This window comes from Aptenodytes patagonicus, chromosome 27, assembly GCF_965638725.1.
Source record: "Aptenodytes patagonicus chromosome 27, bAptPat1.pri.cur, whole genome shotgun sequence".
Taxonomy (NCBI): domain Eukaryota; kingdom Metazoa; phylum Chordata; class Aves; order Sphenisciformes; family Spheniscidae; genus Aptenodytes; species Aptenodytes patagonicus.
Genome location: NC_134975.1, coordinates 2340217 through 2355013, shown reverse-complemented (window position 1 = coordinate 2355013; position 14797 = coordinate 2340217). Strand labels below are relative to the sequence as shown.

The window sequence follows — 14797 nt, the reverse complement described above, 5'->3', positions numbered from 1 at the left end:
TAAGGGAACCTTTGCATGGGGGAAAATCCTCGCCATCCTCCTGCCAAATCCGCAGGCGTTGGGAGAAACTTCTCCGTTTCCATGAGGCTCTGTTTTCAAACCTGTTTTTCTCATCCTTTTTTCACTAAAAATGAATGTTCTGGCCCCAGGTGATGCTGTCGGGCTGGGGGAAGGGGCTGGGGGAGATGCTCTGCCCTGCAAATGCTCCTCGACTGCCCAAAGCCGCTTAGAGGTGCGATTCCCCACCCTTGGCCCCATGGCAGGTGTATTCAGCACGACCCTTTCCCCTCTAAATTTGCCCCATTTTGGTGTCCTTGTTTGCCCTCAGTGCGGGCAAAGGATGCTCAGTGCTGGGTTTCCTCCAATGTGGGAAGAAACAGGGGGAAATAGGTGTCCAGCGGGTCTTTATTCCCATGGGATGGGGTTGTACGGCTCTGCGCTGGCCTTGCTTGGGCTGCTGAGATGCCATGGGACCTCCCTCACCGCCCCAGGGGCCAACCCTGCCCCTGCTCGGGGTAAAACCCCACCCTGTATCCCTCAGAGCAGGTCCTCATCTCCCCAGGGGTGTCCCGCGGGGGCTGCCCTGCTTCCCGCTTCCAGCCCAAGCGGATGCTCCTCCCGGCTACGTCTGAAATTATCCCTAGCATTCATTTCATGGGAGACCTGGCTCTTTTTTTCCCACCGTGGAGCCTGGGAGGCAGGGCTGGGAAGAGCTTTCCCCTGCGGTGGGGAAAGATGCTCGGTCGACTTCCCGGCAGCACCCTGCGCCGAGCGGTATGGCAGGGGACAGCAGGAGAGGTGACACCCAACGGAGGTGCCCATGCTGCATCAGGCAAAACCATTTAATGGCATCACCATAATAAGAAGAATTATTGCTGTTATTAATATCACTTACAGAGGGCCACAGTTTCCCAGGAGAAGGGGTTGCCTGTAAGCTATGTGTTAGCAGCATCATTTATTGCAAGGAGGCTCCCGAGCGAGTGCCCGGGGCTCTTCGCTCTCTGCAATTGCAGCTCTGACAGGAGCGGGGGTGCCGCCCGTCTTCTGCAACACGCCGCTTTGATCTCTCTTGGGACCCACCTTGTTATTTCTGCTTTTATGATCCCCAGCTCATGTCCCAGCCCTGCAATTTGCCTGGTTAATAATTGCCAGTTGAGCAGCCGGGAGTCTCCTGCTCCTTTACTGTTCGACAAAGCGGGGTTTTCTCGGTTGAACGCAGTCCCTGTGCAGCTTTGGGGTGAAACCGGGTGCATTTGGGCTCTCCGGTTTTGCTCTGCTTTCCCCTGGTTGAGGTTACGGGTGCTGCAGCTTGGATGCTGCCCGTGCTTTGAGCCCGTATTAGCGGTCCCCTCTTCTCATGGGGGTAGAGGTGATACCTGTGGGTATGGATATCCTGGGTATCCAGCCCCGGGCTCGATGCACGGGGTTGTCCAGGGCCTTTTTTAACCCCCCAATGAGGGCACATCCCCTCTTCCCACCCCTCTTTGCTGGGAGAGTAGCCGGCCCATGGGTGCAGCCGCTGATGCACCATCAAAGAGCTCTGTGGGACTCACCTGCCCGCCCCGGCTTAATTTCTCTCTTTCTTTCATCTGCTTTGCACGCAAGACCTGCGCCGTGGGGAGAACAAGCAGCGAGACCGGAGAGCCCAGCGTCAGCCTTCGGCGAGGGGCTGCGCTCACTGCCGTGGGCTTCGATGCCCAACAATGGCTTTGAGAAGCTTCCCTGGCTCTGAAATACTCCCAGTATGAACTGGTGTTGCAGCCAAGGGACTGTGCTGCTTCCAGCATCGTGATCCCTATGATCCTAAGAAGAGATGCTGAGCACCGTCAGCTCCTGGTAGGGTAAATCCCAGTTTCTGCCCAGGCACAGTGTCCGGTGCAGGAAAGGGTCGCATCCTGCCATGGTTCACCTCCCGCCAAGGTGCGCGGAGCGTGCCTGCTCCTCCGTTGAGCCCGGAGACCCCCGTGTCCCTGTGCAGGTATCTGCCAGCCGATGAGGGATGACCCATGGCAGATGAACCACCTGCCCTGGTGCCAGCAGGGACCGAGCCCATGGGTCCCTGCCCCACAGCTGCCACCCCACCGCGGCGGGGACCTGCCACAGATGCTCAGGCTGCGCCCCTGCGTATGTGCGCGTGCCCAGCTCTCCTGCCGTGGCCTTGCGGAGCCCCGAGAAAGTCTCGGAAGCTCATTAAAGAAATGCAGCAGTACGTGTTAGTGGAGCTGCAAAACCTCTTGGGACCAGGTTTCACCTCTGGGCCAGGGTTAGGACGCAAAGGAGTTGGTTATTTGTATCTTTCCATGGGAAGAGCCTATTTTCTCTTTCCAGCGTCTCATTCAGGCCTGGCCTAGCAAAGCTCTGAGGCGTGTGTGTAAGTCTGGGGGTTTGTCCGCTGTCCTTAGGGAGAGGAGAAACCCCTTGGAAGGTGGACGTGTGTGTGGGCACTACTGGAGAGCAACGGGGATCAACGGCTGACGAGCTCTTGGACATGCTCGGTGGGGTGTTCTGGTCCTTAGCGATGGAGCCATGTGGATTTAAACCCAGCAGTAACCTGATGTTGAGATTTTGTCTGGATTTCTGGTGTAGGAAAGGAGCCTGAGCTACGAGCTGGTCTTTACGAGGAGGACTCATGTCTCCTGCGTTTGGAAACATCTATACTCTGCTACACGCCACGTCAGCTTTGCTACCGTCACAGTTCTTGTGAGGAGAGAGGAGTTGCTGGGATTTGACCTCTCCTCCCAGCCCGCCGTGGGAGAGGCAAGAGAGGAGGTGCCGGCAATTACAAGCGGGGCCGGGTTGTCCCATGGGCTCTGTCTCCACTCCCCACCCCATGGCTTTGGGAGGCAGGTCGCCTCCATGCTGTGCTTCCCACCCCGGGGATGCTCATCCCAAGACTTTGCCGTTGTCACCGGGTCACTCCGTCCTGGTGCTGGGTGGGTGACGGTGGCCAATGCTGGGTCCCCAGGAGCTTTGGTCCTGGTGCATTAACCATCCCAGCAAGCGCTGGAGCATCTGAGATGCTCAGCCTTGGGATGCAGGACGGATTTGGGAGGGAGCCTCAGCGTCCCAGCGAGGTTCTCCCACCCCACCGTGGTGGGGCAGGACTTCATGGGCGTTAGCAGGGCGCTTTGCTGGCCCAACAGCTGGCTTCTTGGGCAAGCGCCTCGGCCGGCGGTGAGCCAGGAGCCGTGCCAGGAACCGGTGGCAGAGCCACCCTGGGAACTCCCGGCAGCTACGCTCTCCTCCTGGGCTCAAACAGGTTCATTCGGTTTCTCGTCAGATCTGCCAATTGCGTAAGGTCAGGGAGATGCAGCCACCGCCTCCTTTCCCCCAGCGAGAGCCGGGTTCAAGCCGCTTCGCTTCTCGCCCCGACCACGTCCTCACTGTGAGCTGGAAAATCGGGGATCCCAGAACCCCGGGGTGGGAGAGGGTTTCCAGGTGGGACCGGGGCGTGCGGGATGCTTGTTGCCAAAAGGGAGCACGAGTTTCCCTGTTCCCTGCAATGCAAATCCCCTTGGGCTGAAAATCCTGCAGTTCAACAAATGCCCGATGAGGTTCAGGAGGAAAAGCCCTCCCTTCCTGCAGAGATGCACCCGGACCCAGATTTGCATGTTTGCAGAAAAAAAAAGCTAGGGGTGAATAGGCTCGGAGCTGAAACTGGTGCCCCAAACCTCTCCCACGAGCGTCTCCAATAAAAGGGATAGTTACAGAGTTGGCTTTTATTGTCACGGCTTCAGCTGCAGCTTGTGGTTTGGGGGGAAGTTTTACGGCTTTTTATTTTTTTTTAACAGCGGGATGAGTGGGGATCCTCAGTTGGAAGGCATCTCCAGACACCTCTGCTCATTAAAATATAAATTAAAAGCGGTTAAGCAATTAAGTCATATTTTTTTTTTAAACAATGCGAGCTTGCTAGTGGGTTAGCGCCGGAGCAGCTTTGCCAAGTGCCACGTGCTGTGGAGGGGGCTCGTGGCTGGAGACCCTGCGAGGATGATCAGGAAATATCCCGGCAATGCCTGGGAGGCTTCCAGCCTGGGAGGGATCGGGACCTGCCATCACGGACGCGGGGCAGAGCTCCTCAGGCTGGTAATGGCGTCTCGACCCTGTTGAGGTACGGCGAAGGGTGTGCAGCACGGAAATACCAAGATATTTTGGTCTCTGCAAACCCCTCCGTGTCCCTCCAGGCTCAATACACCAGCCAGAGTGATCTAAAATGACTTAAAAACCTTCTTAAAAGTGTTTCTAAGTCTTCTCTATTGACATAAAACTAATTTTATAACCCTGACGAGGGCTAATGCTCTCTGGTTGTGAAACAGTTTTGGACAACCCGAGTCAAACCCTCCTTTGAGCAGGAGGTTGAACCCGAGTGCATCTGAGGGTGTGATTGGGAAACCACGTTTTTGTTGGAATTCAGTGAACCAAGCACCTGCCACCAGGCTCAAAATGAGTGATTTAGCTAAAACAAGGGTCTCCCTCGAGGGTGTAATATGTCAAGGAATTTGTAGTGCTTTGTCATTGCCGTAAGAGGCTCAGAAAGGCCCGTGATGAGTTGACAGTGGCAGCTAAGGGAATTTGATTTGGAGTTGTGCTTCCAACACCAACAATAACTTTGTTTTTCTTAGCTCTCGAGGGAGTGTTTTGAGGCAGGTCGTGGTGGTGGCAAAGAGAGGGCATCCTTCCAAGCCCTAAAACAATGAATTGAATAAAAAAAAGAGACATCTCCACTCCCCTGACACCCGGCCAACTCCCTGAGCACATAAAAAGGGGCACTGAGCCGCTGCACCCACAGGACTCACCTCCTCTTGCCTCCAAACCTCCTCCCGTGCACCGCACAGCTCAGCCCTTCTCTCTTCACGGGTTGACTGTTGGGGACCTGTCACCATGTCTCGCCAGTCCTGTGGTCTCGGCAAGGGATTCAGCTCCAGCTCCGCTTGCTTCGGAGGGAGGAACAAGGTCACGTTCAGCTCTGTGTCCCGTGGAGGATGCAGGGGACCTGGCAACGCTGGAGGCTTCAGCAGCAGGAGCCTCTATTCCTTGGGAGGGAGTAAAAGTATCTCTCTGGGAGGATTTGGTGGAGGTGGTGGTGTCTGCAGAGGTTTTGGGGCAGGTGGCCAAGGAGGCTTTGGCTACGGCTACAGCGCTGGGGCAGGATTTCGTGGCGGCTATGGTGGTGGAGCCGGAGGTGGCTTCGGTGGAGGCCTCGGTGGTGGTTTTGGAGGCTTTGGTGGAGGATTTGATGGCGGGATTGGAGGTCAAGGCTTTCCCCCTTGCCCACCGGGCGGCATCAGGGAAGTGACCATCAACCAGAGCCTGCTGGCTCCGCTCAACCTTGAAATCGACCCGGAGATCCAGAAGGTGCGAACACAAGAGCGGGAGGAGATGAGGCAGCTCAACGACAAATTCGCTTCCTTCATTGACAAGGTGAGAGCGGCTTCAACCCGGGGCTGGGAGGTGGAGGTCTGGGCTTACCACGGCTCATGCTGGTTGCAGTTACCGGGGGACACCCATCCAGTAATACCCAGAGAGCCAGGCGCTGCCCAGACCACCCCAAAGAACCCCTGCAGACAGAGAGGTGGTGGCTGCAGAAGTGACTTTCCCAAGGTGACGGAGAAACCCAGGAATAGGATCCTTGGTTCTTAAGACCACGATGCTGGTGCTGAGCCGTGGGACCATGTACCTGCACGCAGAGCATCCTCAGAGGAGTCTCTGCTGATGGACTCTGTCCATCCGTGGGCTGAAGGACTTTGGGTGTTTTGGCCTATTTTTAAGGAGAAGGTGCCACAGCTATGAAATTCACCGTGTTTCTCCTGTTTAGAGACGGTGAGGTTGGAGCGGGAAGGTGACCCACCTTTGCCCCCTCATCCTAGAGCTGTGGTCCCACCTGCCCAGCGGGACCCTGGAGCTCTTGCTCACTGGAGATGAGAATAGGCAGGAAGGTTAAACTCATTAAATGGGAAAAAAATCTGGAAAACGTGGGGAAAAAAAATCAATAAAAAGATGCTTTTGGGAGCAGTCTGACTCTTTTTCTACCCACCCTTGCAACCATTTAGGTGCGGTTCCTAGAGCAGCAGAACCGAGTCCTGGAGACCAAGTGGAAACTCCTGCAGGAGCAGGGTGGCACAGGGACGGGCGGCAGGAACCTCGACCCCTTTTTTGAAAGCTACATCAGCGGGCTGAGGAAGCAGCTGGACAGCCTCTCGAGCGAGAAGCATCAGCTGGAGTCGGAGCTGAAGAGCTTCCAAGATATGGTGGAAGACTTCAAGATGAAGTACGTTGTTCTCGGTGTAGTCACGGTTGGGCTGTCTGGTGGTGAAAAAATAGAGACAACAACTTACTTTGAACAGGCAGAAAATTGAAGGAATCAGAAGAATTGGCAATATTTCACTTGTGTCAATGATTAGAAAATGTAAAAGGTTTGGGGGAAGTTTTCATCAACTGAGTTTTGACAATAGGCGGTGATTTTTCAAGGTATTTCTCAATATGTATTGTTGTCTGAGTTACGCTTCTCACTAAAGCAGGATCCTCTACTGTTTGTCTTCCTCACTTAAGAATCCATGACATTATGATTTAATGAACTAATTAGATTAGTTGCTAAATCCTACTATAATTTCCTCACGGATTTCCACATGGATTCCTTCCTATAATATCCTTCATGATTTGGAGCTTAGAGCTTTGGAAGGATGATGCGGGGTAAAAAAAAAAAAAAAAAAAAAGAAAAGAAAAGAAAAGATTCTTTTCCTGCTATCATTTATTAGATTAATTTGTCCAGTCGGAAAAGCGAGAACAAAGCCTGGAGAAATGCTTCCACTGAACGAGTTACAAAAAATGGTGGGAAAGCAAGCCTAGGACTCATCAGGATCAGCCAGATCCCTTGCTCTGCTGAGGTTGCAGGTTGAAAATTGACTTTGTTTTGGAGATCATCTCCACCACTCAGCACTCTGCAGCAATTACCTGCCCCAATGAGCAGTTGGAAATGGCCCATGTCGAGGACCTGAAGGTCCCTGGGTCTTGTAGAAGGAGTTGGAGTGGCCACAGCCACCAGGACTCAGTTTAGGCAGAGACAGGATTCCTCTTTGCAGGCTTTCTTCAGCAAGGCATCGGAGATGGCGGGAGCCGGGACTCATCTAGAAAGGCGAAGTGCCACTGCCTGTCCATAAATCTTGCTCATGGCAGGTCTATTTTTGCTGCGTTCATTAGTCTGAGGCCAACCACGTCTAGCTGCCAGCAGCAGCCAGCGCCAAAATAAGCAGACAGATTCAATCTCCCTCGTTATAATCAACAGGTACGAAGAGGAAATAAACAAAAGGACAGTTGCGGAGAACGATTTTGTGCTCCTAAAAAAGGTAAAGTACTTTTTTTTTTTTACCACAAAGACACATCTTGGTTCAGAGGATGTCTTGCTTCCATCAGCACTGATTCGTTAGCATCAGACATAAACCAGGACCCCTAGATGTATGTGCCATAGGGAACGGAGCACCAAAAGGCTCAAAGTTAAATGTTAGATAAAACGGTGTGCGTCAGGCAGAAGGCTTTCACTTCCCGTTTCTCCTGCAGGACGTGGATGCAGTCTATATGACCAAGGTGGATCTTCAGGCAAAATCAGACTCTCTGGCAGATGAGATTAACTTCTTGAAGTATCTTTACGAAGCGGTAAGTGGTCCAGCTGCTCTCTGGAGGGGGATGCTGGGACGGAGAAGGGTTGTGATACTGTAAGGAAATTATGGCAGGGCTAAAGCCAGATCTGGTGTGAATTACAGGAGCTGTCTCAGATGCAGAAGACCGTTTCCGACACCTCTGTCGTTCTGTCCATGGACAATAACCGAAACCTGGACCTGGACAGCATCATTGCAGAGGTCAAAGCCCAATACGAGGAGATTGCCAACAGGAGCCGAGTGGAGGCTGAGTCTTGGTACCGATACAAGGTGAGTGCTCCACACCTTGCTTGTGATCACCGATGGCTGAGGAGGTGGAAGAGTTACTGGTGGTAGCTCAGATCATGCTGAGACCTGGGATGTTGCTGGTACTGATCCGGCCAGACTGGAGCTAGCATATGCATGCTCACCTTGGCTTGCATGGGGTGGTATGGAGAGCCGTTGTGAGGAGACACTCATGGTGGACCTAACATGCTCCTCTCACTTCTGCCTACCAGTATGAAGAGCTGCAGGCTACCGCAGGCAAACACGGAGACAGCCTTAAGAACACAAAGACCGAGATCTCTGAGCTCAACCGCATGATCCAGAGGATACGGGCCGAGATCGAGAACGTGAAGAAACAGGTAGGGGTTGCATTTTTTGAGAAATGGGCGTGAGCTCTTGGCAATGCCCTTCAGAGCTTCCCTAAAAGCAAATAGTCTGGTAACAGTCATTGTAAGCGGGAGGAAACCTGCTGTATTTGTGAATAGCTGAGCCCAGGTGATCTGGGATCATGGCTTCACCTCCGACTGGCTGCCCCTGCCCCACTCCTCACATCCACGTCTTGCCCTCCAGTGTGAAACTCTGCAGAGCGCCATTGTGGATGCGGAGGAGCGCGGGGAGCTGGCCCTCAAGGACGCCGCGGCCAAACTGACTGACCTGGAGTCAGGCCTGCAGAAAGCCAAGGCAGACATGGCCCGGCAGCTCCGCGAGTACCAGGAGCTCATGAATGTCAAGATGGCCCTGGACGTTGAGATCGCGACCTACAGGAAGCTCCTGGAAGGAGAGGAGAGCAGGTGGGTGGGGATACAGCAAGAGCTTGATTGCATCCTGCTAAATCAATGGGAAGAACGCGGCACATCACATGTCCTCTATTAAAATATTAATGGTGTTGCCATTAGCTGTGGACTACGGTCCTGTAGCTGCTGTTATTTATGCCCATGGTCTGATGGACCAAGCCTGGCTTCATGGAGCTGGACCAGTCCAGATGCTCTGGCTGGAGCTGATGCTCTGTCTCTTTTCCTTGCAGGATGTCTGGCGAGTGTCAGAGTGCCGTGAGCATCTGTAAGTAGTGTTCCCACGGGAGCGCGGCGGGCTGGGATTGATGCTCCAAAACTTTACGGTGGCATCAGAAGTAACCTCGTGCCTTCTGTTCCTCTCTGCAGCTGTGGTGGCAGGCGGCAGCAGCTCTGCAGGAGGTGGATACGGTGGCGGACTGTGCCTTGGAGGAGGAGGAGGAATCGGATTTGGTGCTGGAAGTGGGAGAGGCAGCTGTAACACAGGCGGTGCTGGCTTCGGCTACAGCTCAGGAGGGGGCGGATTTGGCTCCGGGGGAGGATTTTGTTCTGGGGGGGGATTCGGCTCCGGAGGGGCAGGATTCTGCTCTGTGGGCGGAGGGTCTAACTCGGTGGTGGTGGGGTCTGGCACCATCCTGAAGAAGACCACCAGCTCTGTGTCTGTCAACCCGAAGGTCTAGGAAAGCAAGCTAACTCACCCCTCCCCGGCACCCAAAGGAGAAAGGAAGCAAATTTCATGATGACTACCACCCCCCTTCGTTGCCAAGGTGATGGCCGTCTATTTCATTTTAAACCACCACCATCCTTCAGAAACTGCACGGAAAAGTAAAAAACGGCTATATTCACCAGCTAACGACTGAGATTCTCAGCAGTGTTTGAGACCGGCTCGCTTCCCCAACACTCCCCTCGAGACACTGCAAAGCTGCTGGTCATCAGGGTGCTGGGACTCGTTTGGAAGCAGGACCTGCCCGTCCACTGGAAAGCCCCAAACACGGCTGGGATAAGGCTATAAAGCAGCGTGGTCCAAGTGAGAGGCAACTCACCAGCGATGGGTAGAGCTCAGAGAACTCGTGTCCTGTGAAGCCTGGGGAAAGGCTTGACTTCTTTCAAGATCTTGTGCTGGATCCAGATGTGGTGCAATTTTAATCGGTGCTACTCATCAGCCAGGGCTCGAACTCCAAAACAAGAATTTCCTAATGGTGACTAGTCTCAGCTGAAGACATTTCTTACCCCGCTGCAGTTTGTTTTTTTCTAAGGAAGATACTGGCAGTTTCACCCATGTTCTTTAGAAGCTGTTGTAAAATGTTTAGTTTTGCTCAGGGTTTAGCTTTTCGTTGTGATCATGGGAACACTTGTGCTTGTTTGCTTAAGCCTTTCTCCTTTGGCATGTGGCATACCCTAATAAACACTAGAGGCAGTAAGCCTGTGTGGTTCTCTCTCTGACCAAAGAGTTTCGTGTTGCAACAAGACTCCTCTTTTGCTGAGATCTGAAAGTGTTACCTGACTTTCTCTTGCCCTTTGAAGTTTGCATTTAAAGGAACCTAAGCGAACGTGTAGCCCGGTCTCTCGTCCTTCTCACCCCTCTCCCACCCCCAAACTCGCAAAGAATTTGGATAGTTTGTAAGTTTGGCAGGAGGGCGGAGGAGGTCTTGCAGGGGTGAGGTGGTTGGGGTGGCAAAATTGCTGGGTCAGGCTCAGCGCGATGGTCCGATCCGTCTGAGTCTGTGAAACACATGGGGTTTTCTTGGATTACATCTGTGGGAACGAGCCTGTTCCTGGCGGTCTGGCAGGAGAGAAAGAGGCAGCTGGGTTGAACCCAGATGCTCTTCTCTGTCCTTCTGCTGGGTCTCCGGGGGTGACCGAGGCGGTTGGCCCCGTTAGAGCAGAGCAGACTTTCGGACTCAGTTGATGTCGGAGACTGTTCCCTTCCCTTTTCTCTTCCTAAACCCTTTCCTTGCTCGTATTGGCCAGCTTGGGATATTCCCTAGCTAGTCCACCTCTGACTGACCACTGCCTCCAAGCACACCACTGGCCTCCTCCCGTGCTTCCCTGGCCTCCAAGGTGGTTCCAATGCTGTGGTGTGGTGTCCACAGCTGGTGCTGTCATGGCAAAGACATTGCGCAGCCCTAAGGGGGATGGTGTGGAAGAGGGAAGGGTGATCATCCCCCCTCCAGCTAATTCAGAGCTAATTCCTCAGTATCCATGATGTTGGAGCCAGTCCTGCAGCTTTTACTGTTGGACTGGCCGGGGATCCATGGGTTGCTTTCAAGGTGTCTCCAAAAGGTAACGGGGACCACGGAAAGAGCAAAATCTCAACCCCCTGTCAAGCCCTACCCCTCCACAAAAGTAGAATATTTTTAATGACCTGTAAATTTAAAGCCAAAAACTCCTGGCGTGGTTTGACCTCTTGCTCAGGAGACCTTGAATCACATCCCTGGTCAACCACAGACTCGCTCTGCGATCTGGATGAGCCATTTCATTTACCCCATGCTCTGTTCCCTGTTTGTAAATGCGAGACATAAATGTACCAGCCACTGTGGAATGTCACAACGCTGCCAGCAAAGGCATGTAGCTACTTGGATGGGGATACGGTTTGGGCAATAGTTAAATATTCTAGTGAGTTGTAAAGGGACGTGAGATGGAGTTGAATGAAAAGACATCTATTTCCCTCAGAGTCACCCCAATCTAGCTGCCTCTGTGTAAACTCGCCCCCAGCAAATGGCTCCTGACATCAGGGCAGCGTGATGGAGAGACAAAAGGCTTCTAGATGTGTACAAATGCTGTAGTTAAAACAAACAGACACCAGAAAGCCCTTGCCTTTTGTTCCTATGATTGCACCAGCAATTAGGGGAAAATTCTCCTGGGCTGGACAGAGGTGTGACATAATTTCTGCCTTTTGTTGGTGGAGTGAAATCATTTTACGCAGCCTGAAATAAGTTTTGTTTGATTTCGTCATGATTTCCCCGTTTTAAAAGTCTCTCCTAAAGCACAGTGAAAACACTTAGATGTCAAGTGTTTTATGGAAAGTGTGGGAATTAAATGCTTTGCTTTCTTCCCACAAACTGCCTTTCTGTGGTTGAAGACTTCTCCTAAGTTCAGTGCACGTCGACTGACAGCGTTGCTGCTGAAATGAGCTTTTTCCTCCAAGTATTCAAGGCTTGAGCCGCTTTTCCTGTATTCCTGCCCGTTTATTTTCGTAGAATCATAGAACAGTTCAGGTTGGAAGGGACCTTTAAAGGTCACTTTCCTTCATCAGGGCTTTGGGTACAACGATGTTGTTTGAGATCCCTGCAGTCTAAAGCTGCCTGTTGCGTTTGAACCGGGCGATGATGTTGATATCCAAATCCCGGTTTGATTTCCTAAACTTGGCTGGAGACGCGGCTGTTACTCAACGAGCGTGTTATCTAAACACGGGCGCTCGGGACTCGAGCGTTGTGCTGACTTAACGCATCTCCTCCCAGCGCGGCTGGGAACATGAAAACTTTCTGAGCACGTCGTCCTGCCCACAGAAGAAAAAAAAAAAACCAACAACCCCCCCCCCCCCCCCCCCCGAAAAACGTAACCACGTATTTGGTAATGCAGAGGGAGGCAAGGGAAGGCTTCGTTAAGTGCCTGTGCGTCTGTACATGCGCATATATGTGATTGTATCTACAGTAGCTATGAACCCACGGCACCCTCCTGAACCTTGCGGTGCTGCAGGCGGTGGTGGAATCTATTTGACTGATAAATCAGAAGCAGAGCGTGTTCACAGCCCGGGTCCGCGGAGACGGCGCTGCCGGGTCTTGCCTGCGATTTGCCTCTCCTCTAGGTGGGAAGGGCTGTTGAGAGATGGCTCTTGCCTTCTGGCCCCGAGAGGGGATCAGGTGTTTGCCGAGACTTTCGGCTGATGGTTGCAGTGATGTTTGAGGTTGTGCTTCAAAACCTCCCAGGATGGACAGGCGTTTGTCCCAGCTGTGGCATTTAGGAGACCAAGTCTTGCTGAAGACCAACAAGCCACAGGGGACCTCCTCAGCCCATGTATTTATTGTCTATAAATCATGCTCTACAACCACCAAACCCCCCGTCCTCCCTACCCCTTCGGTCTCGCAGTGACTTGTTGTTATTATATATATTTTTTTTAGCCGTATCTACCCCCCGATGGCTTCCTCGTGTGCTCACGAATCCACGCTGGTGCCGGGGAAGGAGGTGGGATGAGCAGGCTGTGCAGGGATAGTTGTGTTTTTCACTGGAAATGCCAGTTCAGCTGCACATTGCGCCACGGTCTGGGTCCGTAGGCACTTTTGAGAATAGGTGTCTGGGTGATATTTTTAGAGGTATTTAAAGACCTGAAGATATTGAGAGTTGCTAGTGTGGATTTTCAAGAAGCACTTAATTGCCTGTGTCCTGTGGGAACTTCTGAGAACCTTGTTAGACAGCTACCAGCACAGTTAGATGCCTTAATAGTCATAAGGATTTTTGGACTTCAAAATTTCATAGAATCATAGACTCACAGAAGGGTTTGGGTTGGAAGGGCCCTCTAAAGCTCATCTAGTCCAACCCCCCTGCCCTGGGCAGGGACATCTTCAACTAGAGCAGGTTGCTCAGAGCCCTGTCCAGCCTGACCTGGAATGTTTCCAGGGATGGGGCATCCACCACCTCTCTGGGCGACCTGTGCCGGTGTCTCACCACCCTCACCTTCTTAGGTAGCTTTAAAAATGCTACTCTCTGATTCTTCTGCTGTTGGGGATAGTTGGAAACTAATAAAAAAAAATAATTTCTCAGTAATTTTTTAAAAAATGAGGCAGTAATTGTCATTTGATAAGCAGGCTTCTGCAAGACAAAAGGATGAATGCATGATGGGTCATAGTCTTATTAATGCAAGTTTAACTCATATGCTAATCCTTTCTCAGTATGGGATCAAAACCGGAGTATTCTGATAAGCTTCTGCCTTTCTAAAATCTGGCGACTGCTTTCAAATAAGCTTGAAAAGGAGACCTACCTGTGTTCTTGAAGGAGGGCTCAACACAGCTTACGAGTGTGTCTGTCTGCCAAAAATATATTTGCATATAAATACTGAAGTAAGCCAGGCAGCTGAAAAACATGCATTTCCTCAAGTGAAAGTTACTGTGCCCTCTGTTCTCCTCATTTCTGTGTGTCTCTACAAACGAGTTGAGCTCTCTAGCATCCTCTGCCTGGCTAATTGCATTTAAATAGTTACAGGATTTATTATGTGGGCAGCATGATTTTGCGTGCCTCCTTCTCTCCCGTCTATCCTCAGAGCCGTCTGTCCATCTGTCCACACTTCCCACCGCAGCAGCTGAGCTCCTGATGTCTCCTCTGGCTCTTCTCATGGTCTTGAAGCCTCCAGAAAATCCTAAAGGGATTTCCCATCTGTGATATTCGTGGCATTTCTCCACTGGTGCTGAGACTATCTTGGCAGGAAGACTCCAGAACTCACTTTCGATAAGAGTTTGGTCCAACAGTAAATGAATTTCCAGTGCCAACCATTGCTCCAGTATCTCGTTTCTGGTAAGGTTTTATTTATCAAAAAGACACAGAGCCTCATCAAAATGCAATTTGCTGAGCCCTGGCTCTGGATTGAGAAACTACTTCTCAAAGCCAAAGGCAATTTTCCATGTAAAAAGAAGACTAAGGGTGTAACATAGGTGTGTTTTGGGAATTGTGAAAGCCATGCTACAACTTGGCATGAACTACAGCGCTTGCCTGCCATGGGGCTTTGGAGTGAAAGATCAAAATAAAGATAAACAGAAGCAGGGAAACAACCACAATGGATGAAAGGTGGAAAAAAAAAAAAGAGTACCATATCCTAGGGAGACTGTTCTATACCATAAAAGCGTAAGACTTCTTAGTCACTGAGTGCTGCCATTTGGTAGACACAGTTGTATCTTTTTTAATTTTCTCCCGCATTATAGGGTGTGTCTCTGGGTAGGGTCAACGTTTGGCAAACTGAAGATGAAAATCTGTAAACCACGCCACACTGATGAAGACAGTAACTGTCTCCTCCTTCACGCCCATGCAAACCCAGCCCACCTCCAGAAACAGATAAAAGAGAGCATCTACTGCCCTCGAGTCAGAGGGACTCACTTCCCTTCT

General features: G+C 51.8%; 1 protein-coding gene and 1 long non-coding RNA gene across 2 annotated transcripts; one reads left to right on the top strand and one right to left on the bottom strand.

Annotated features, from left to right (window-relative positions):
* Positions 1-3704: 3704 nt before the first annotated feature.
* Positions 3705-4907, bottom strand: LOC143171494 (uncharacterized). Its single transcript, XR_012997199.1, has 2 exons — positions 4794-4907; positions 3705-4682 (listed from the first exon to the last, which is right to left on the bottom strand). It is a non-coding gene; the product is annotated as an uncharacterized LOC143171494 (long non-coding RNA).
* Positions 4870-10125, top strand: LOC143171472 (keratin, type II cytoskeletal 4-like). The gene is made up of 9 exons (XM_076360477.1): positions 4870-5418; positions 6048-6265; positions 7280-7340; positions 7552-7647; positions 7755-7919; positions 8147-8272; positions 8484-8704; positions 8938-8972; positions 9074-10125. The coding sequence occupies exons 1-9, from the start codon at positions 4879-4881 to the stop codon at positions 9382-9384; spliced, it is 1773 nt and encodes a 590-aa protein (XP_076216592.1). The 5' UTR covers positions 4870-4878; the 3' UTR covers positions 9385-10125.
* Positions 10126-14797: the final 4672 nt, after the last annotated feature.

Coding starts and splice junctions, on each gene's coding strand:
- LOC143171472 (XM_076360477.1), top strand. CDS start 4,879: ATGTCTCGCCAGTCCTGTGGTCTCGGCAAGGGATTCAGCTCCAGCTCC. Junction 8,273..8,483: donor TCGAGAACGTGAAGAAACAG/GTAGGGGTTGCA, acceptor CTTGCCCTCCAG/TGTGAAACTCTGCAGAGCGC. Junction 8,705..8,937: donor CTGGAAGGAGAGGAGAGCAG/GTGGGTGGGGAT, acceptor TTTTCCTTGCAG/GATGTCTGGCGAGTGTCAGA.